The 19,505-nt window shown below is 39.0% G+C and overlaps 1 protein-coding gene across 2 annotated transcripts in view; it reads right to left on the reverse strand.

The window, feature by feature from the left end:
- The window catches only part of DGKI (diacylglycerol kinase iota), a 196,126-nt gene that overhangs the window by 157,709 nt on the left and 18,912 nt on the right, over nucleotides 1-19,505 (reverse strand). For both annotated transcript variants that reach the window (XM_081102141.1, XM_081102140.1), the window contains 5 exons: nucleotides 17,942-18,024; nucleotides 15,867-15,927; nucleotides 6,870-6,983; nucleotides 5,240-5,377; nucleotides 2,059-2,137 (listed from right to left, as the gene is read on the reverse strand). In XM_081102141.1, coding sequence (XP_080958267.1) covers nucleotides 2,059-2,137; nucleotides 5,240-5,377; nucleotides 6,870-6,983; nucleotides 15,867-15,927; nucleotides 17,942-18,024 — 475 coding nt within the window. The remainder of the gene's footprint in view (nucleotides 1-2,058; nucleotides 2,138-5,239; nucleotides 5,378-6,869; nucleotides 6,984-15,866; nucleotides 15,928-17,941; nucleotides 18,025-19,505) is intronic.

Here is a 19,505-nt window from a genome sequence, read left to right on the forward strand (position 1 = left end):
GCTATTACTCTTAGGTGACATTAATTCTCCCTTATCAGCTTGCAGAGGCTGGTTTTCCTCAAGGGCTCTGGCTTACCTGCAGGGCAAATGTTTCATATCGCATGAGAGCACTTAAACTAAGCCTCGGAGGTAAACTATTCAAAAAGTAATGCTTGGTATCTTTTAACCAATACATTTAAAACTATGTATCTATACATATACACTGCAATTTGCATATTCCTCTCTAAAATGAAATAGTCCCATAGCTTAAAATAAAATAAAATAAAAAGTCACTTTCCTGCAAGAATTCTCTTCTAAGCTTGGTCCTTCTACCTTGATGCCCCCTCTCACTCTGAAGCACAGAAGTGTCATCAGAGCATAAGGAAATGTATCAAGAGAACTTCCAGATTAATTAGACCAAATATTAGTTTCCCTTGAATGAGCTCATTTTCGGGCACTTACTCACTTAGGCCTCTTTTCATGCCAGAATGTCTATTTTGGGAGATTCATGTATTAATGAATTGTATTACTTTATAAGTATTGCTAAGAAATTAAGAATTTTATTAGGAAGCCCAGATTCAGGGCCTCCTGAAGAAAATGAGGAGGAAATATGGGGTAAGAAATGGTCAAAGGGATCTCTATTTAGTTCCCCAAATTAAATCCTGTGCCAAATAAAAGCAATAGTGATTAAAGAGGGGCTGTAGTTTGGTCGTTCCCTCTGATTAGCCTTGTACTATGATGCTTCTGATTTGGTTATTTGCTATCTGTGGTTCTGTCATCAACCAACCATTCTAGCTGTGATTTTCTGGCTAATCAGAGAGAACAACCATACTACAGCCCCTCTTTAATCACTATTGCTTTTATTTGGCACAGCATTTGATCCTTGAAGCCTCATGAATCCAGGAAGAAAAAGTTTACCAAAACTGCTGAATTCATGAAGAAAAGTGTAGGTTGGGACTTCACTACTAGTTTGAATTCTAACAGCCTTCATCCTATTGCTGCATTATTGACCTTTAGTGCATAAGAGAGTGATCAGAATTTTCCCTACATTATTACTGGAACAGGAACATTTAAATTCTAGCTTTTAGTTCTCTGTTTTTCAAATTCTATGAGTTAAAACCCACATATGCTCTTGCAGAATCTGGATGGAGGAAAAAAGGTAAAAATAATCCCTCATTTGTGACTTTTATCTTACTCCCCTACAGCTCAGCAGTATTTTGGTTATATATTAACATATTGACAAGGAACAGTTATAGTTATGGATACAGGCATAGACAGAGATGTGTACTATAGTTATATTAATAAGAGAGCTTCAGAGAGAAAAAGAGAGATTAATAGAAACTGAGAGAGATTAAAGCTTCAAAGCATAAGCAAAAATCCTCAGCTTTCTCAGTTCTAAAGACATAAGGAAGTTCTGATGAGATGTTTAACCACATCATTATTTCTCTTTCAAAAATCGTTTTGCTCTCCCAACCCTTGACTCCATCTCTATTGGTACTTAAATGACCACTCTGCCTTATTCACTCCCCTATCTCATCCGGTGAGGACGTGCAGCACCTTCCCAACCTAATCCAATCTCCATCACACCCTTTTCTTTCAACCCAAACCACCCACAGGCCCCTATTGTCCTAAAATGCCTAATGTCTCTTTTGTACCTACAGGCAGGGCTTCTTTGTTGTGCTACCAGGTTTCAATGGCTCTGGGTTATTAAATGTTGCACCATTACAACGGGTAGCTTGAGAAGCTGTGAGTATCCCAATGACTTTAGTGAAAGAAACTTTATTATTTCTCAGTAGTTCACTAACAAAGTTTCTAGTCAACTTAGAGTGGCAATCCCAGGCACACCTCTGGTCTCGTCTCTGAAACCCCAACCAACATGGTCTCAGGGTCCTATTTGTATTATGTCCCTACCTTGTCTAGCTCCCAGGGTCATCAGGGAGGTCAAAACAAAAACAAACAGAAAAACACAACACGGACGCACACTGTCGACAGGTAAGCCATATGCAGACAAAAGGGAACATGCAAAACACCTGCTGGAAACTTCCTCCCTGGGAGATGGGAATGGAACGCTGTCCTCACCTCGGGATTCGTGGAACTCCAGTGTGACGTGGGCATCAAATCCAAGGCTGAAGTAATTATTGAAAACGTTCAGAGGAAGCTGCAACGATGAACAAGGTAGAGGTGAAGTCGTGTGCATCCAAGCAGAAAGAAAAAGTTCAAGCCCGACACCTGTCTCTGGGGCTATCTCTGGACTGGAGATCAGACACAACTCCGGGTAGAGGTGTTTACATGGAAGGAATGGGATGTTTAAATTAATTCATTAGTCAAAGCTCAAATCAGATAATACTCCCAATTATTTTAAATAGTATAGGAAAGAAGGGATACAGATACAAATTAATAAATGAGAACCATTCCTGGGGATGTTGTAATAAGATACTCTTATCATGCGGAAGGGTGCATATTTGCAATAGTTATGAACAATGATTCACTGTTCAACCTTAGGAAGTAAATTGTAAGGATCATGTCTAAACCTACTTAACCTGTGGCTACACTTTTTTCAAGAATATGTTCCGCATATTAATATTGCATCTTAAAATGAATAATGTTTAATTTGTTTGCCCTTTGCCTACTTTAAAAAAATATTTTTGACAAAAGTCATATAAGCAATAAGGCAGTTGGAGACATTTATCTATTCTCAATCTAGAGAAAAAAAGAAAAAACAAATAGATATGTACATAGACATTTATTGATCAGTATTATTCAGATTCCTAGTTTACCAAATCTTGTATATTTTATATTAAATATACTGGGATAACATTGGTTAATAGCATTAGGTAAATTTCAGGTTACACTCTATTGTGTGCTCACCACCCAAAGTCCAGTCTTCTTCCATCACCATATATTTGACCCCTTGCCCCTCTTCAAACCTTGTATCTTTAAGATGACTGTGAAATACGTGAACACAGACATATAGGTGCATACCCAACCTTAGCTTTCCTTCCCAGAATCCTCTGGGTCACTGGCTGTTTCTGCTGCAAGCTGAGTAAAACAGAGAACCACACAAACTAAAGTCCTGAATTAAAACTGCAAAATTAATGTGTTTTTAGGCTGCAGGCAATATTAGAACAATTAGAAAAGCATTGGAAAATGTTAGAAGGGAAATAGTGATTCTTTCACTTTACTGTCTATAGCTCAGAGTGGAAGATAAACATTGAACAGATAGGTAATTTTACCTCAGTTTAGATAATATTTCCAGATAATGATCAGAGAGAAATGCACTAGAAATACATGTGAACCCTCAAATTTCCAAAAGTAAGTTTATTACAGTGTTTCATGTCCCCCTTGATTTTCTATTTGATGAGAGTGAGAACCTTGTCCCAATAAGAGAAAAATGAAATAAACCTTGTGCCAAGAATAGAAAATGAAATGAGAATGAGAGAGATAAATTAATACAGAAAGAAAGAAAATGGGTTCCCTGGGTCTCTAATATAAATAAAGAATGAACCCCTCATAGAAGGCCCCGAGCCAGAGCTTATAATGATTCAGAGGTCAAAACAGCCCCTAGAAATGGTTATAACTAACTGGAGAACAGGGAGAGAAACTAAACACACAGAACAATGCCAAAATCATGTCTCATTTTCCTGGCTTCACATTTGAGAATGTCCAGTTCCTGTACTTAAACAAAATACCATCCTTATAATGACAGCAAGGGTTGGTGATCCTGCCAAGAACACAGATATGTTCGTCTCTACCATTTATGTTTTCTTGGCTACAAGTCTAACCCATGTCTTAACATTCGCTGATAACTCAGGGGAACATCTGGCCACCATCCGATAAATAATATCCCAATTTAGTCTGTTATTAAATTCTTATTCATATTTTCCAGGAAAAAATTACCCCAATTTCCTACATGTCTCTTCAAAAAATCCATTTTCATAGCCTTTTAATTATCTGGATTAATGTTTCCTGGCTGCACCAAGAAGTCTTTCCATTACTTGAGCTGTTGGGAAGAGATTTAAATATAGACTTCTACTGAGGGCCTAACCATTCTAAGTTTAGTGGGGAAAGGGCCTAACATTTCCATATGGTACATTTCTTTTTACTTTGGCTCTTTTCTACCCAATTTCTGTATTCTAATACAGTAGAAAGACATCATATTCCAAGACAATAAGTGCTATTTAAACAACATTGTGACATGATGAACTCAGTATCAACTGAGCAATCGTGATATCTACCAAAAACCTTATAATTTCTAAATCATGGTTTAGGTGAAAAAAAAAAAAAATAAAGACCAAGGCAAAACATGTTTTAATGAATTAAGTGGATGTTGGTTTGGTCTAAAATGCTCTCTGGTTCAATCTATTTTAAGGCTGAAACTTCCATGAAATCTTGGTCTCAATCAATGGCATAATCCAATATAGCAGTAATGCTGGTTAAAGTACAAATACCTCGGCCTTAACCCTGCATTTAGTTAATGAAACTCTCTGGGACTGGGTTATTACAGAAAGTATATCTGTATTTTAATCTGTATTTTTAACAAGCACACCTGGAGAATTTTATGCATACAAAAGTTTGAAAACACTATCATAGAAAAGAAGTAGGAAATAATAAGGAGGAAGTGGCTACTTGGCGACCTACCAAATTTATCTGAAATTGAGGCCAGAACTTAGAACCAAATCTCCTACTGAAGCTCCACACTAGAGTAGTTACAACTGCGCCCCTTGGTTTGTCTTGGATTGAAATAAAAAGCTCAATCACTGAAGGAAAAGCACTAAATCAAAGTATTTATGTAGGCATCTTCAAGTCCCATGCAAGTAATGAAATTGGCTTAGTTAATACATCCTAAACATTGGGAACATTTGATATCAAGCCAGAAATCTCAGAAGGCTATCTTTGTTTTGAAAGATCATATTCCTAATGCTTCAGAATATATATATACATTTTTTATTTCATTTTCTCTTAGGTTAAGAGTTTGCAATGAACTTGAAAAATTAGAACATGGATCCATGTGTTCCTGGTGTGGAAGGTGAGGACAGAGAACAGCTCCCTGAGCCCTGGAAGCAGGTAGAAACCTAGGTCTTTAGAAACCCCTGGGGTAGAATCAGTGGGTAATGTTGGACGCATAGCCCTGTAGCCATAAACTCTAACACTATCCTTTTATCTCATAGGAAGAAATCAGCACATGAATCTCCAGCCACAAATGTATTTCCCATGACAGATGCTCCCGAGTGCCTTTCTGCCGAAGAAAGAACTCTCTAACCTTACACACGCCATCTTCAAGCTCTTCTGGAGGCAAGTCTGGGTTTCTTTCCACATGGAGGTTCCAGCGATCTAGCTGTACAATTGTCCCATCTTCTACTTGACAGAGGATTTTGGAAACAGGTTCATCAGTGTAGCCCTAAGGAACCAATGAACACATCCATTGGCATCTGGAGTAGTGAACAGTACAGCCAAAGGCATTTCATGCAAGAAAGAACCCTCTACTACAGTTCTGTGTTTGTTTTGTAATTAGTAAACTCTTTTTTCCCAGGTACTTAGAACTTAACACAATAGTCACAGGTAACGTGCACAGAAATGCTAACTCTAGCTGGTTAGAGCTGAGGAATAATTTGTGCTTACACTGAGAACCAATAGTTGCTGGTAGGTTTAGGGGCTATGCTGGATGACTGCTGCTTTCATCAGAGTAAAAGCAGGACCCCCCAGGCCTCCTACTAAAGGGATTTGTGAAATGCACAGAAGTGTGTTTGGGGTTGGGAGGAGAGGATAAAAGAAACAAAGCGGCCTCTGATAGACAATTTCTTCTATTAACAACCCATTTTATTCACCTCTCCCTAACCTTGTAGCAGGACACCATCCCTTCCTTGACCTAAGGCAAGTCTGACAGAGGAATAGCCCTGCTTGGGAACTCTTACTCCTTGAGCATACATTACTGACAGCATGATTATTAAGGACTGTCAAGTCACTGATTGGATGAGAGGAGTTAACATTGATAATATACCAGTTGCTTCATGTAAATACAGGGCGGGGCAAAAGTAGGTTTACAGTTATTCATATAGAAAATAATTAATAAAGAATAATATAAGAATAAACTCTGTTTGGAGTACTCACAACTATAATCCTATTTTTGCCCTATCCTGTATTTATTATTTATACTTAAAAAAAAACCTATGGGAGGTTAATTCATTCACCCAAAGTCAAATTAGTATCTGAAGATAATTATCTCCTATGGGAAGTTAATTCTCCCAAAAGCCAGATTAATATCTTCTAGTATCTGAAGATGATTTTCATGGAACCCAGCCCAGGCAATGGTCTCATATGAACAGATAAAAAGCTGGTAGGCTGCATATGTTAGCATATTGTGCCTTCTTACTGTAAAAAAAAAAAAAAAAAAAAAAAAAAGTAATGAAATGGCTGGTTGGTGACAGGGAAACTGCCTCCACTGAACTTCTCTAAAATTGGCTCCACAGTGCAAAGGACAGTCTGTTACCTGTAGAGTCAAAACCATGATGTCACTGACCAGAAAAACCACATGCTCAAAAAAAGCCATAACTTGCCCAAAGTACGCATTGTAAATCTGAGTCAGAGTTGCTATCCTGGCCAAGGCTGAGGGTCAGGATCAATTCAAGTCTCTGGCTGTTTTACATGAAGACTTGAGGACAACCCACCCACTGTCTTAGTGTTGCGCTCAAAAAGCCCAGGCCTGTGTACTACACCTGTTTTTAATCCTAAATGTTCCCTTCTTCTCTAGCTGCTTGTAAGTTACTGGATAAAATCGTGGCTCGTGGGTGCCTTGGTTCTCAGCTCTAACTTATTCCCCTTCCATCAGAACATCTGTGGGTTGGGGGAGCCTGCCGCTGGACGCCAGGGGCCGCCCCCGAGAGAGTTCTTACCCCTCCCCAGTTGAGAGTCCGAGCCAGGTCGTTCCCAGTCCCCAGAGGAAGGACTCCAACCGGAGGCTGAGGGCTCAGCTGCAGTTCATCCAGAATAGAAAGGATCCAGCCCACCTAGGGACACATTGGGGGCCAGAAGAGGGAAAAGAAAGACAGGTAAGTTACAAGGAAGACCACCTGAGCGGAGTGGCTTTAAAGAGCAAAATCAAATGGTCTTAGTTTTCTTTAAAGTATATGTTTTTTGGTAGTTTTTTAAAAACATATTTTTTTTGATTTCAGAGAGGAAGGGAGAGGGGGAGAGAGGAGAGAGAGAGAGAGAGAGAGAGAGAGAGAGAGAGAGAGAGAGAAAGAGAGAGAGAAAGATCAACAATGAGAGAGAATCATTGATTGGCTGTTTCCTGCACGCCCCCTACTGGGGATCAAGCCTGCAACCCAGCATTTGCCCTTGTTGCAATCAAACCTGAAATCCTTCAGTCCTCAAGCCAATGCTCTATTCACCAAGCCAAACCAGCTAGGGCTAAAACATATGTTTTAATCCAGCAGCCAGGGAACAGAAAGACCACTTATCCCTGGCAGATTCAAGGTGGCAAGTCTCTTATAGGGAAAAGGACCATTTTGTACATGCTCTGTCGTATAAGCAAAGCTACACCCATTTGTCTGTATGTTTAACTAGAGATCTACTTTAAAATCTAGAAGAGTTTAAAATTTAGGAAGGTATATAGCATAGGCCACTGGAGGGAATACAGGACTTAGAGTCAGAATGAATTTCAATTCTGGCTCATATGGGCCGTGTCATCTGTATTAAATTATCTGACATCACTGAGACACATTTATCAGATTTTCAAAATGGCGTTAATAAGACCTACCTCACAAGATTGTTTGCAGAGAGAAATATATATAAAGCCCTTAACATGGTGCATGGTGTATGTAAGCACCAGTTAAATGGTTAATCTCCATAGTACCATCTTAGAAATTATTGTTTTTCTAAATATCCTTGTATCCCCCTAAATGGATACATTATGGAAACATAATTAGGGCTGGACTTAGTATTTATTATAAGTTTAGGCAGAAAATAGATACTTATGTACTAGAATCATATTCCTGTTTAATCTTTTTCTCAGATTTAGTCTTATTACAGCTATTTAGGAAAATTACCCTAAATTTGAAAAGAGCAAAAGCAAACTTGAATGTCTCACAATGTCATACTAGAGTAGTATTTAACAGGCCTGTCTAAGAACTATATAAGTACAGGTTAACTTGAAGATTTCTGTCCTACAGAGAGACAAATGTTGAGAAGATTACATAAACCAACTTTGACTCAAATTTAGAAAATTATTTTGGTGTAAGCCACATAATCCCTTTCTTCTATTTCTCAAAAAAACAAAAAGAAAAACCCAACAACAACAGCTTTATCATCTTGTTGGTGCCATCATTAAGGCACTAAATACCTTTTAAATTAAATTTATTGGGGTGACATTGGTTAATAAAATATGTAGGTTTCATGCGAACAATTCTATAATACATCATTTGTATATGGCACTATAAATACATTTTTATGTATATTCATTCTATATTTATATAAGTCATTTCTTTTAAATATTTTTTTAAAATGGTACTTTAACAGTACATTTATGGCACACTACTACATATAAAATGAAGAACTAAGCAACTGAAATGAAAAGATAAATGAGCTGGGCTAAGATAGATTGGGTAGCAGGCCTGCTCTCAGAGTTCATGATGAACAAAAACAGTGAGCTTTCCATGGGCCGGTCCCTGAGCAAAGCTCTCCAGTGAACTGTCTCATTAAACTTCAAAAGGAGTCCCTGAGATAGATGTAATTTTCATCTCCACTTTGTAGATAAGGAAACTGAGATTTGGAAAGTCCAATGCCCTACTTCATACCACATCATTTATGTGGTAGCTGGCATTCAAAATTAGGCTTGCCCAACGCCAAAGACCAACCTCTTAGCCTTTCTGGTGCAGGGAACCTTGAAATAAAGAACTAACCCTGGTTCTGGATATGGCCTGGCCGTCCTGTAGACAGGCATGCACTGTTGGAATCTTTGGAGCACGGAAGAAACTTAGAAATCGCTTATTCAAATTCAGTTAATTTGCAGATTTATTAACAGAGGTGCAGAGAGGTCATGTAATTAGCTGAAGACTAAATAATGAGAAGTGGCCGTCGGAGTCCTATCAGGTCTCCTGACTTCCATCTAAAACCCCTTCTCCTCCACAATGATTACTTCCCAGGATGTAAAACAGGGATCCTCAAACTACGGCCCGCGGGCCACATGCAAATGCAAATATTGTATTTGTTCCCGTTTTGTTTTTTTACTTCAAAATAAGATATGTGCAGTGTGCATAGGAATTTGTTCATAGTTGTTTTTTTAAACTATAGTCCGGCCCTCCAACGGTCTGAGGGACAGTGAACTGGCCCCCTGTTTAAAAAGTTTGAGGACCCCTGATGTAAAAAATGCCTGTCTATCATGAAGTCTGAAGTTGTGTTAACCTTTCAGAAAGGCATACCCAGTTTGGGGAACTAGAAATTCAGATCCACACAAGTGTGAAGAGTCCCTCCATTCCCCAAGATAGGCAATTTGCTCCTAGACAACACCTTAGGTCCCAGCCCAGCACTTCTATATTTTACAGGCAATACGGACAAGGCTTGCTATTGAATATTGAAGTAAAAGGGGAGGAAAATGCCAGGTGCTAAAATATGACTGGTGACTGATACATATTGTTCCTGTGCAGCGAAAAGCACAAACAAAACCCAGTAAAAGGAGGTATCTCCAATTAACTACAAAAAGGGGACTTAAAGGGCATTAAAAAGGACGTGAAACTCAGAAATCCCAATAATCAGGGATCGCTGACTGCAGACCCAACAGTCCTGGGTAGAACCAGACTCTCAGAAGAAATGCAAGGGAACTTAGTGGGAATCCAGTTCAATGGGATATTCAGAGGAGGGAAAAGAAGGCAGGCTCTTTAAAACTTCTCTGAGAGATGATCTCTTAGTCCCCCTCTATGGTTTGTACTCACAAGTCAGTCAGTGTCTTTGGGGTAGATTTAAGTTAGAAACTTTTTTCTTATATTTAGTTGAAATTTGTCTCTCCTTTCTCGGTAAAGAGCATGCTATGACTTCACACTTTCAACATCCCATTTCACTCTAGACACAACAATGAAAAAACAAAACAAAACAAACAACAACAAAAACCTCTTCCTGGGCCAGAAACAAAGAAAACGCAAAGGTGCAAGCAAGAGGAAGCCAGGAGTTTGGCTTCTGTCTGATGATGAGGTGCACCCCCTGCTGGCAGGAGCCTGTGTAGAAACCAGGCTCCCTCTTGGAAATAAGAGGTTGGGATAAGAATGGGTAGAACCACGACCTGAGGCCATAGCCCATAGAAAGCTGTTGGGGCTGGAGGGATAAAGTCTCTGTGTAATAGTGAGCCCAACTTCCCACCAGCTCACTGACACCCAAAACACCCTGACATGTCCTCAGGATGAAGAGTAGCCTCAGAGTCCTGAAACAATTCACACTACTAGATAGAGACAGGAAGTGATGCAGAGAAAGGGAAGAACCTGCAAATGAGCCTGCAAAGAACAATTCTAAGTGACGGGAAGAAAACTAATACTTCGATGAGAAAGTTAGGGGATGCATGCACAGCACATTAAATACAAACAATTTGCAAATGACTTTGGAATACGTGTCCTGTAACTTCCATGCAACAGAAAGGTGCTAAAAGATCTCATGGCTCAAAGCTGTCTATTGGAGGCTCTCCTTTCCCAGTAACCAGTAAACCTGCTCCTGTTAGAGGTCCAGACAGAAGGTTTGTGGTCAGGGGCTGTGTTTGCTGGGCCTTCACATGTCCCCAAGACGTCTCCACCAGCGTTTCTAGCACCCCTTCAATTCAATGATTCAGTCAATTGCGATACATAGCACTTGGCATGTTTCCCACCACGACTGAAGGAAATTATCCGGATTGGATGAAATCCTGTTCCAGTTTGCAGAGTTCTTTCCTTCCTTTGTGTCAGGAAAAGTGAGACTGAAGGATCTAGAATAGCAGCTACGCCTATGGGCTTTGTCCCTGAGCAGCCCAATGGGCCACGGCAGCAGCAGCCGGCCTGTGCTGCCACCTGCTGCCTATGCTCAGCATTAGCTGTCACTGGATGCTCCCCTAGGGCACTTGGAGCACGGCTTTCATTCTGCAATATGCTAGCGTCAGAGGTGGCTCAAGGGTGGAGAGGACAGTGAATTGAAGTCTTTGCACATGACATACATCGCATTTTCTTATATCACAGGCAGGAAAATGGAGGATACGCATATTGGGAAATCAGAGAAGACAGGCAACATTTCTCAACTCTGAAAGATCATCGAAACAGCATTTAACAACTGGGTGCCCCTTACTAACATGTACACTATGCTTCTTCCCTTTGATGTTTTAATTTATATTTGCACTGAAGAGTTTAAAAAGTCACCATGTGTTAAAGGAAATGGTTAAAATCAGCCCTGAAGAAATCAAGATCAGGGCTGAGGTCTGAGCTCTTTGAAATAGAAAACTCACTTGTTCACAATGACTATGCCTGAGGTGTACCATGTGCTTCCTCCTGAGAGAGGATGGGCTACATCCCATTACATATACATGAGGCTGAGGCTGGGGGAGCAGAGGGGCTTGGCATGATCTGCTAGTCCCTGTCCATTAAAGGAAAATACGACACTTTCTTCCCTGCTGGGGCTGTAAGTTAGGGCAGGGGGACGCCTGCTGTTGACAATGTATCCTCATATCTAGAGAAGCCAACTGAACAAGAAACAAGCATGAAGTGGGTGGCTAACGTCAATTTAATTCCAAGCTTTTGGAAAGACATGAACATAGTTACAGATGGACCTGCTGACCCAGCTCAGCTCATGAAGGTCAGAGCCAGATAGCGAGGGACCATGTCTCACTAAGCAGCCAGCAGAAGAGGAGGGTGCATGTGCCTCAGCGTCTAGGTTCACGTGCTCTTCCATATTTAGGCTGGTGACAGCCAAGGAGAGCTGGATGGTTGGCAATGTGGCCCACAAAAGAAGAGAACACAAATTTACCACATGACCGCAGAAATAATACTATTTCTAGTTTATACACATGAAGGCTGGAGGTCATTCTTGAGTCAGCTGAGTTTTTGCTCAGCTTAGAGATCAAAGATGGGACCAGCTCCTTTGCTGCTCTCAGCTATGTGACAACCTCAGGGTATGCAAACCAGGTACAAAGAGGCTAAACTGCAGCCACTGATTGAGCACTATAATGCGGCTAATCCAAACTGGAGGCATTATAATTACAAAATACAGGCCAGACTCCAAAGACAGTGCAAACTGAACATAAAGTAGATCATGAATGATTTTCATATTGATTACATTCTGAGATGATAATATGTTGGATATATTAGGTTAAACAAACTGTATTATAGAACTAATTTCACCTGTTTCTTGTTTACCCTTTTTAAGTTCCTTCTAGAAAACTTAATATTTAAAATGTGGCTTACATTATAGTTCTCTTGATCAGCAATGATCGCTGCTATTATAATGCTACAGCTGTGAAGAACCTTGGAGTCCAAAATGTATCCTTTTGAAGATTTAGAATGTCTCAAAATAAGTTCAGAAACCTGCTCAAGGTCACAGAAATAGTAGCAGAACCTCCTCTTCCACCTCCAAGTGCAACATTGTGAGACGCATCATTCTGCCTCCTTGCATTTGTTAATAACATAAAACTAAACTAATATTGGAGCCTAAGAACTTTTTTCCAAATTCATGCAAGATGTCTAATATTAAGTAATACTTTTTACACTTAAACTAATATGGTTAATGGTTAATATTCCTCATTCTAATCAGTCAAAAATATTCCATTTCTGACCCCTCCTTAACCTTGTCACTATACTGACAGAATTCTGACAGCCTCTATAGTGATTGGTATGTCAACTCAAGGTTAAATACCTTACGGCAAATATAAAATCGATGCTCTCAAGAATTATACTTCACTTGCCTAAAGCCAAGAGGTTTTTTTTTTTCACGTACCCACCAGTTTTTTATATAAACTCTGCCCCTAGTAAAAATTTAAAGTTTCATGTTCTAAACTGATAAAAATTAAAAATCCCAATCACATACATTTGATCAATATTTCATAAACCCCATATCTTGTTCACCAAAAACCTTACTTTAACAAGGTAAAATGAAAGGGATCCTGCTGGGTCTTATATAAGTTACCAAATAAGCAAAATTTTGATTCTGAGACTGGAGTACAGGTCTCATTATTGACAAAAATACTTAGTTCAAAAGTATGCATCAACTCTAGAATAGATATACTGCTTTTATTTCAGGAATGCCTGTTTGCAAGGGACCCAAGTGTAAATGTCCAATGCATTTGTGAGTTACGTGGAAGGATGTGAAAACTGAAGTTAGGAACATAAATAAGGTCCCTAACATAAAAGAAAAGTTATATTTAAACATTGCGGAATATCTGTTAATTATGATACATTTAAAGAAGAAATGCTAGAAAAGGTAAGATAAGAAAAGTAGGAGAACCGAATAGTCTACAAGTCAAGAAGCATACTAATGACACCATAGTGTATTCACAGATATTCAATGCTGTAACTGGATCTGGTTGCGAGGATTCATTAGTAATGTACCAAGTCCCACTTACTCGCCATTCTGGGTTTTGTCCCAGACACTCTATTGAAACTCTTTTCTTGAAAACCACCAAATTACTCCCTAGTCTCTAAATTCAATGATCATTCTCCGGTCGGTCTCTCCTTAAAGATATAACCACGCCCTCTTCCTTGAAACTCCTGTTTTGGCTTGTTTTCTTGACAGAAAAGACTACCTTCTACTTCTATCTTCTCATTTTCCTTTCAAATTTTGCCTCCGGCTCCATAATTATAGGTATTTCACAAGTGTCTGAACTTGGCTATCTTCTCTCTTTGTCCTTTAGACTTTATAATACTTACCTAATTTCAGAGAATACCTCAATGCCATATAACCTGGAGCATTGCCTCCTACACATGCCTGCTGAGTAGAGGAAAGGAAGAAAAAAGTAGCATGGGGTGGGGGTGGGGAGTCAGGTGGTGGGAGATTCAGTGGGTGATGGGGAAGTTTGAGAGGTGGAGCATCCAGTCAATGGGGAAGCCCAAGATATGAAGATGGAATAGGAAGCTGAAGTGGACCTGAGGTCAGAGTCATTTAAGAAAGAGGAAGAACTATGAATCCAGAACAACAGGCATATCCTCAGCTCGTATGCTGCTGTCACTGAGATTTAGAGGAGAAAAGATGTGAGTGGGATGCTTGAAGCATATAGGAAGGAAAGTAGATGCAAAAATAAGGAAGACAACTGTAGTAAAAGGTCAAAACTGAGTTTATCCTTTTATTAAAGACTAGAGGCCTGGTGCACGAAATTCATGTATGGGGTGCGGGGGTTGGGGGGGGGGTCCTTCAGCCTGGTCTGCACCTTCTCGCAATCCGAGACCCCTCGGGGGATGTCCAACTGCCAGTTTAGGCCCAATCCCTGATTTGTTATTATATATTAATTTAATTAATAATACCTTTTTCTCCACAGAGGATTTGTTTGGATAAAAGTCTTACTAAAGATAGTTGGAAAAATTCCACACGATCATATTTCTAAATACATCTCCCTAAAACACTACAATTGATTGAAATTTAATTGGTATGGCGGGAGAAAAAAATTCCACGGTCAAATAATTTTGGAAAACACTGGGTTAAACAAAGTGAAATTGCCCTGACCGGTTTGGCTCAGTGGCTAGAGCGTCGGCCTGCGGACCCAAGGGTCCCAGGTTCAATTCCAGTCAAGGGCATGTACCTTGGTTGCAGGCATATCCCCAGTAGGGGGTGTGCAGGAGGCAGCTGATCGATGTTTCTCTCTCATTGATGTTTCTAACTTTCTATCCCTCTCCCTTCCTCTCTGTAAAAAATCAATAAAATACATTTTTTTTTAAAGTGAAATAGGTTTGGAATTTTTTGCTGTAAGACTTAATAATAAATTTTATAAGATAATAATGTGTATTTCAAATCTTGAAAGGCTGGTAAACACTATTTTCACACACACACACACACACACACACACACACACACATTTTCCTCTCACAAAGTATCTTAAGGGACCAATGGAATCACTTCTTTTTCCCCAATTTCATTTATTAGTATTTAATGCAAATGCAATGTTGCATTAAGTGCTCATGTGCTATAAGAGATAAAATTAGAAGATTTCATCGCTACTTTGAGAATATTCTAATTAGAGAAATTAGAGAAGAGCCATACATAGTGCATAATAAAAGCCTGGGTTCTATGAGAGCAGACCCCAAATACAGAAGAAAAAACACTGGGCAGCAGAACCTACATGTCATGAATCTCCATTTCTAGGCTTTCTAAATATATCAGCATAAATAGAGGGCAAATAGAGAAATAGATGAGACACAAAAACAGAGGACAATATAACAATCACATTAAACTTCAGCCCAATCCCACCTCTTCTTAAAAAATGACTACAAATGGAACAAACAGATCATCTTTAAGGCAAACCAATGTTAGTCAATATTCTAAGTTTTATTTCCACTGGAAAAAAATCACAATAAATCAATTGTGTACACCTAGCTCTCCTTAACCATTGTGACCAAATATTAAGAACAGACTGAAATAGATCAGTTTATATTTTTAAAAGAATTTCATCATCTATAATCTTCATTCTGATGATCTGACCACATCCTTACCTCGTGGAACAGAGAAGGATATAGTAGAGTTGAGGAAGTGAAAAAATATAGAAAAATTCCATTTGAATCCATGAGACTAATAACAGAGTCCCTTCTAACCTTATGGACCACGATTCACATGAGGGAGACACATGTTTCAGGGGGTTGGAAAGACTGTGAGGTGGGCATGAATTCAAGAGAACTGTCATAAGGAAAACAAAAGAAAGATGAAAGAAATAAGGGCGAGAACTGGATTCTATTTCGAGGACCTACCGTTCCATCCCCACCACAGGCCAGAATTCGCAGATTTGGTACTTTCCTATACAACTCAAGCCTGCAGAGGAAATAGAAGAAAAAGTTAACAGAAGAGCACATCACTTGCCATAGCAGAGAGAAAACACATGGCAAAAATGAAGGGTATCCCCTGTAGAAAATGTGTAATCATGACTATAATGAGATCATCAAAACTAGTTACCAAGTAATCACAGGAGGACTGACTCCCAGCACCTGGGTCAGAGGCTGGCAGCAAGCATCGTTTCTAAATAGCCAGCACTGGAAGGGGATTTCAGGATGTCCTAGAGATTCTTACCCCATAATCCCTACTAATGTGTCAGCTCATTATTTTCCTCACTGGTTTGACTTCTTTCGGTTTATTCTTTTCCCATCATTCTCCCCTCTCCTTTCTCAAAGAAAACCATCATTAATTGGCAATCAAAAGGCCTTCTATATCTCCTCCTTATATTTTATTGGATCTATTTATTTTCAAACCTAACCTTCCCACTCTTAATCCTGGGAAGCCTTGTTCAGAGAGGCGGGGGAGGGTACCCCACTAGCATTACTGTCGCACCCACAGTTACATCTACCTCTCACCTCACTCACGGTCAGACCCTGTTTATACACCTCAGTTTAAAGAGGGAGATTTACTGATTTTTCTTTAGTTTAAATTGGCCTGCCTAAAATTAGATCATTTTGTTTTTCATGTTGGCTCTTAAGAAAATGCAGTGTTACCACCCTGCCTGCTAAAATGTTTGCCTAAGTGAAGCTGTTAATGGCTCCGTTCCAGAAAGTATCAGCTATTTAAATCAAATACTATTTGTTCCTGGAACTACTTCCTGTCTTTTCATGTTCTTTATGCTGATCTATGAAGTGTCCACCTAAAGTCTAAAGTGGTGAAATCTTAAGTGAACATCTAAAAGGGCAAAAGCCAGGCTACCAGATTTGCAAATCCAAATACAGAAAAACATAGAGAAGTCTCATAGTGCCCTCTAGTGGCAAAAAATGTTCATAGTTGAAGAGAATGTAAGCAGAAATTTTCATATTTAACATTCTTCTGCATGCTTAAATATACATAATGTACTCTCTTCCTATAGGAATATTATTTCTCTAGAAATTAAGCTGATGTGTTCTTAGAGAACAAAATATATTTTATAACTGTATTATGAAAAACAAAATATCACAACACAACGTGAAGCTGCTGTAAATTTAATCTGGCATCATAACCGTACACAGGGTCAAAAGCAAAGGAAAACAAACTTCATTACAGATAGGAGGTCCCTATCAGGTCGCTGGTGTCAGAAGCTGAGGTTTGCCGCTGGTAGTTACTTTCTCACTTAAAAAGAATTAGTATCTCTTAAGTTGTTAGCTTTATCAGATGAAACCCATTCTGTCTTACCAGATGGATTTAAAAAGGGAATCAGAAAGCAGCACAATGTCCCCACTCTTTCCCTCCGCCAACAGGAAGAAATAAGATACACGTCACCTACATCTAGACTTGATTTTCAACACTTCTAACAAAAACCAGTGCGTAAAATTTCTGAGAAGCTCAGAAAAGGGATTGAGCAGAAATTAAAATGTCTCCCCCCACTCTGATGTGAAATCCACAGGTATAATCAATGAATCAATCTCTCTGAGATGGAATGATCTAATTCAAATGTATATGAATGTATTCAAAAACAAATATGGCCCCTGCCCACAGAGACACACTGACATTCCCATTAGTGTACACGTCCAAAGTTGCTCATGCATAAACAGAAAAGTGATGGATCCTCTCCATTCCCAGGCTTGCTCACAATCTACAGTTGTGCATACACACGCAGCAAACACATAAAAAATGCTCACTGAGATAACAACTGTGAAATGTGCTCTGAAGGGAATTAACCCCACGAAGAGTGCGAGGGGGAACATGAGATAGAGTTTTAAGGGGAGGACAGTACAGATGAGAAGGTAGGTGAGAGACAGTGAGAAAATGTCTCACAAGGCAACCGAATAACGAAGCTTGATGCCAGGGCAGGAAGTCCTTCTCACTTGCCTAAGATAGTACGGACCATGGAGGGTATTTCCAGACTTACGCATCTTTCGGCCCTTCCTGAGAAAGATCAAAGACTTGCCGTGGATTCAGGTACCACATGAACATCTGCAGGACTTTGGTTCCCTATAAGAAAAAAAATGACTATAGTGGGAAGAAATTTCCAAATATTAGCTGCTTATTTAAAAAATAAAACCCATTATCTAAAATAATACCTACCTATAAACAAATTAGAGCCATAGTTAAAATCATGGTCTTTGGCCAATGCCCAGATTAGACATCAGCCTACCCAGTGTAACTCCGGCAAGTTCCTTAATTTCGTTAAGCTCAGCTCCCTCCTCTTTAATGTGGAGACAAGGATGCCTAGTTCACAGACTTGTTTCAAGGATAAAATGCCATGCTGTTTGAGGAGCACATTACAGTATTTCTCATGCAATAAGTGCTCCATAAATATTATCTATTAGTTTTACCATCATTACTAAATGTATGAAAATCCACGCGGGGAAGATTAGTCAGCTATGTAATTTAACATTAATTTTTACTTTAATGTGCAGATTGCTATTGTCTTTGCATACTATGAAATATGGGCAGTATCAGCTAAGTATGACTTTATTGAAAAAAATTTTAACTGAAGCAAAAGTATCACAGGCTTCCCGTTACTTAGACTACACATATATACCTTCTCCAGTTAGTGGTATCAAAGCTTATTTGACATTTTTAAATTTCCACGCCTCTAACTCTTTGTCCAAACCAAACATTTCTGTCACACATGAACATTTTGGGAAAGTCTGAAGTGTAAATGTGACATTTATAGAAATGACCATCATGACCAATACAAGGCATTTCTAAAGATAATTTCTTGAAGTGAATTGAGTAAAGAAGAAATGAGGAATCTTTTTATTAAGCAGCATCCAAAGAGCTTTCAAAATGGGAAAGGTGCCTTACTTAGATCATTATCAACCACAGCAAATAATATTTGATCAGTAGGCAGAGTTTGTTGCTTATAATTATAGTTCCTTCATTAAATATCGTGGTTGCTCTTTCTCAAAATAACCCTAAGTTTTACACCTACTATGCTGTATTTGAGGGTTATCCTAGTATGGTAGAACTAGCACAATATTTGAGTTAAAAAATAACTTGGGTGTTCTAAGTGGGTGAGCATGAGCATTTATAACCCTACAGAAATTCAGCATATAAAGTAGAAGAACAACGTGTACTTTTTAGGGTGATTATGAGAATTAAATGAATCAGTAATAGTTATGTATCTTGCACAGTATGTGGCACAAAATAGGCCTGTTGTAAATGTTAGTCCCTTTCTTTTTTGCTCCCTGCTAATCTATTCACTAAATACACTTGAGGGTGTGAGAGCTAGAGTGTAGTTGATAATTATCACACTCTTACACCAGTTGTTACAGAGGCCAATGCAGGTCTTTTGTCCCAATTCCATCCAAACCTATAATTTAAAAGTTCTGCTTCATCATGTGCTTGCTATAAATTTAGTAATAACATTTTCCCCTTGATTATTACAACTATTCCTGCAGTTTCACCAAAGGACATAGTTTGCTTCGTGTAAAATTCAGACATAGGTTTAGATACATAATGCCAAC

The sequence above is a fragment of the Myotis nattereri genome, assembly GCF_964212035.1.
Source record: "Myotis nattereri genome assembly, chromosome: 11".
Taxonomy (NCBI): domain Eukaryota; kingdom Metazoa; phylum Chordata; class Mammalia; order Chiroptera; family Vespertilionidae; genus Myotis; species Myotis nattereri.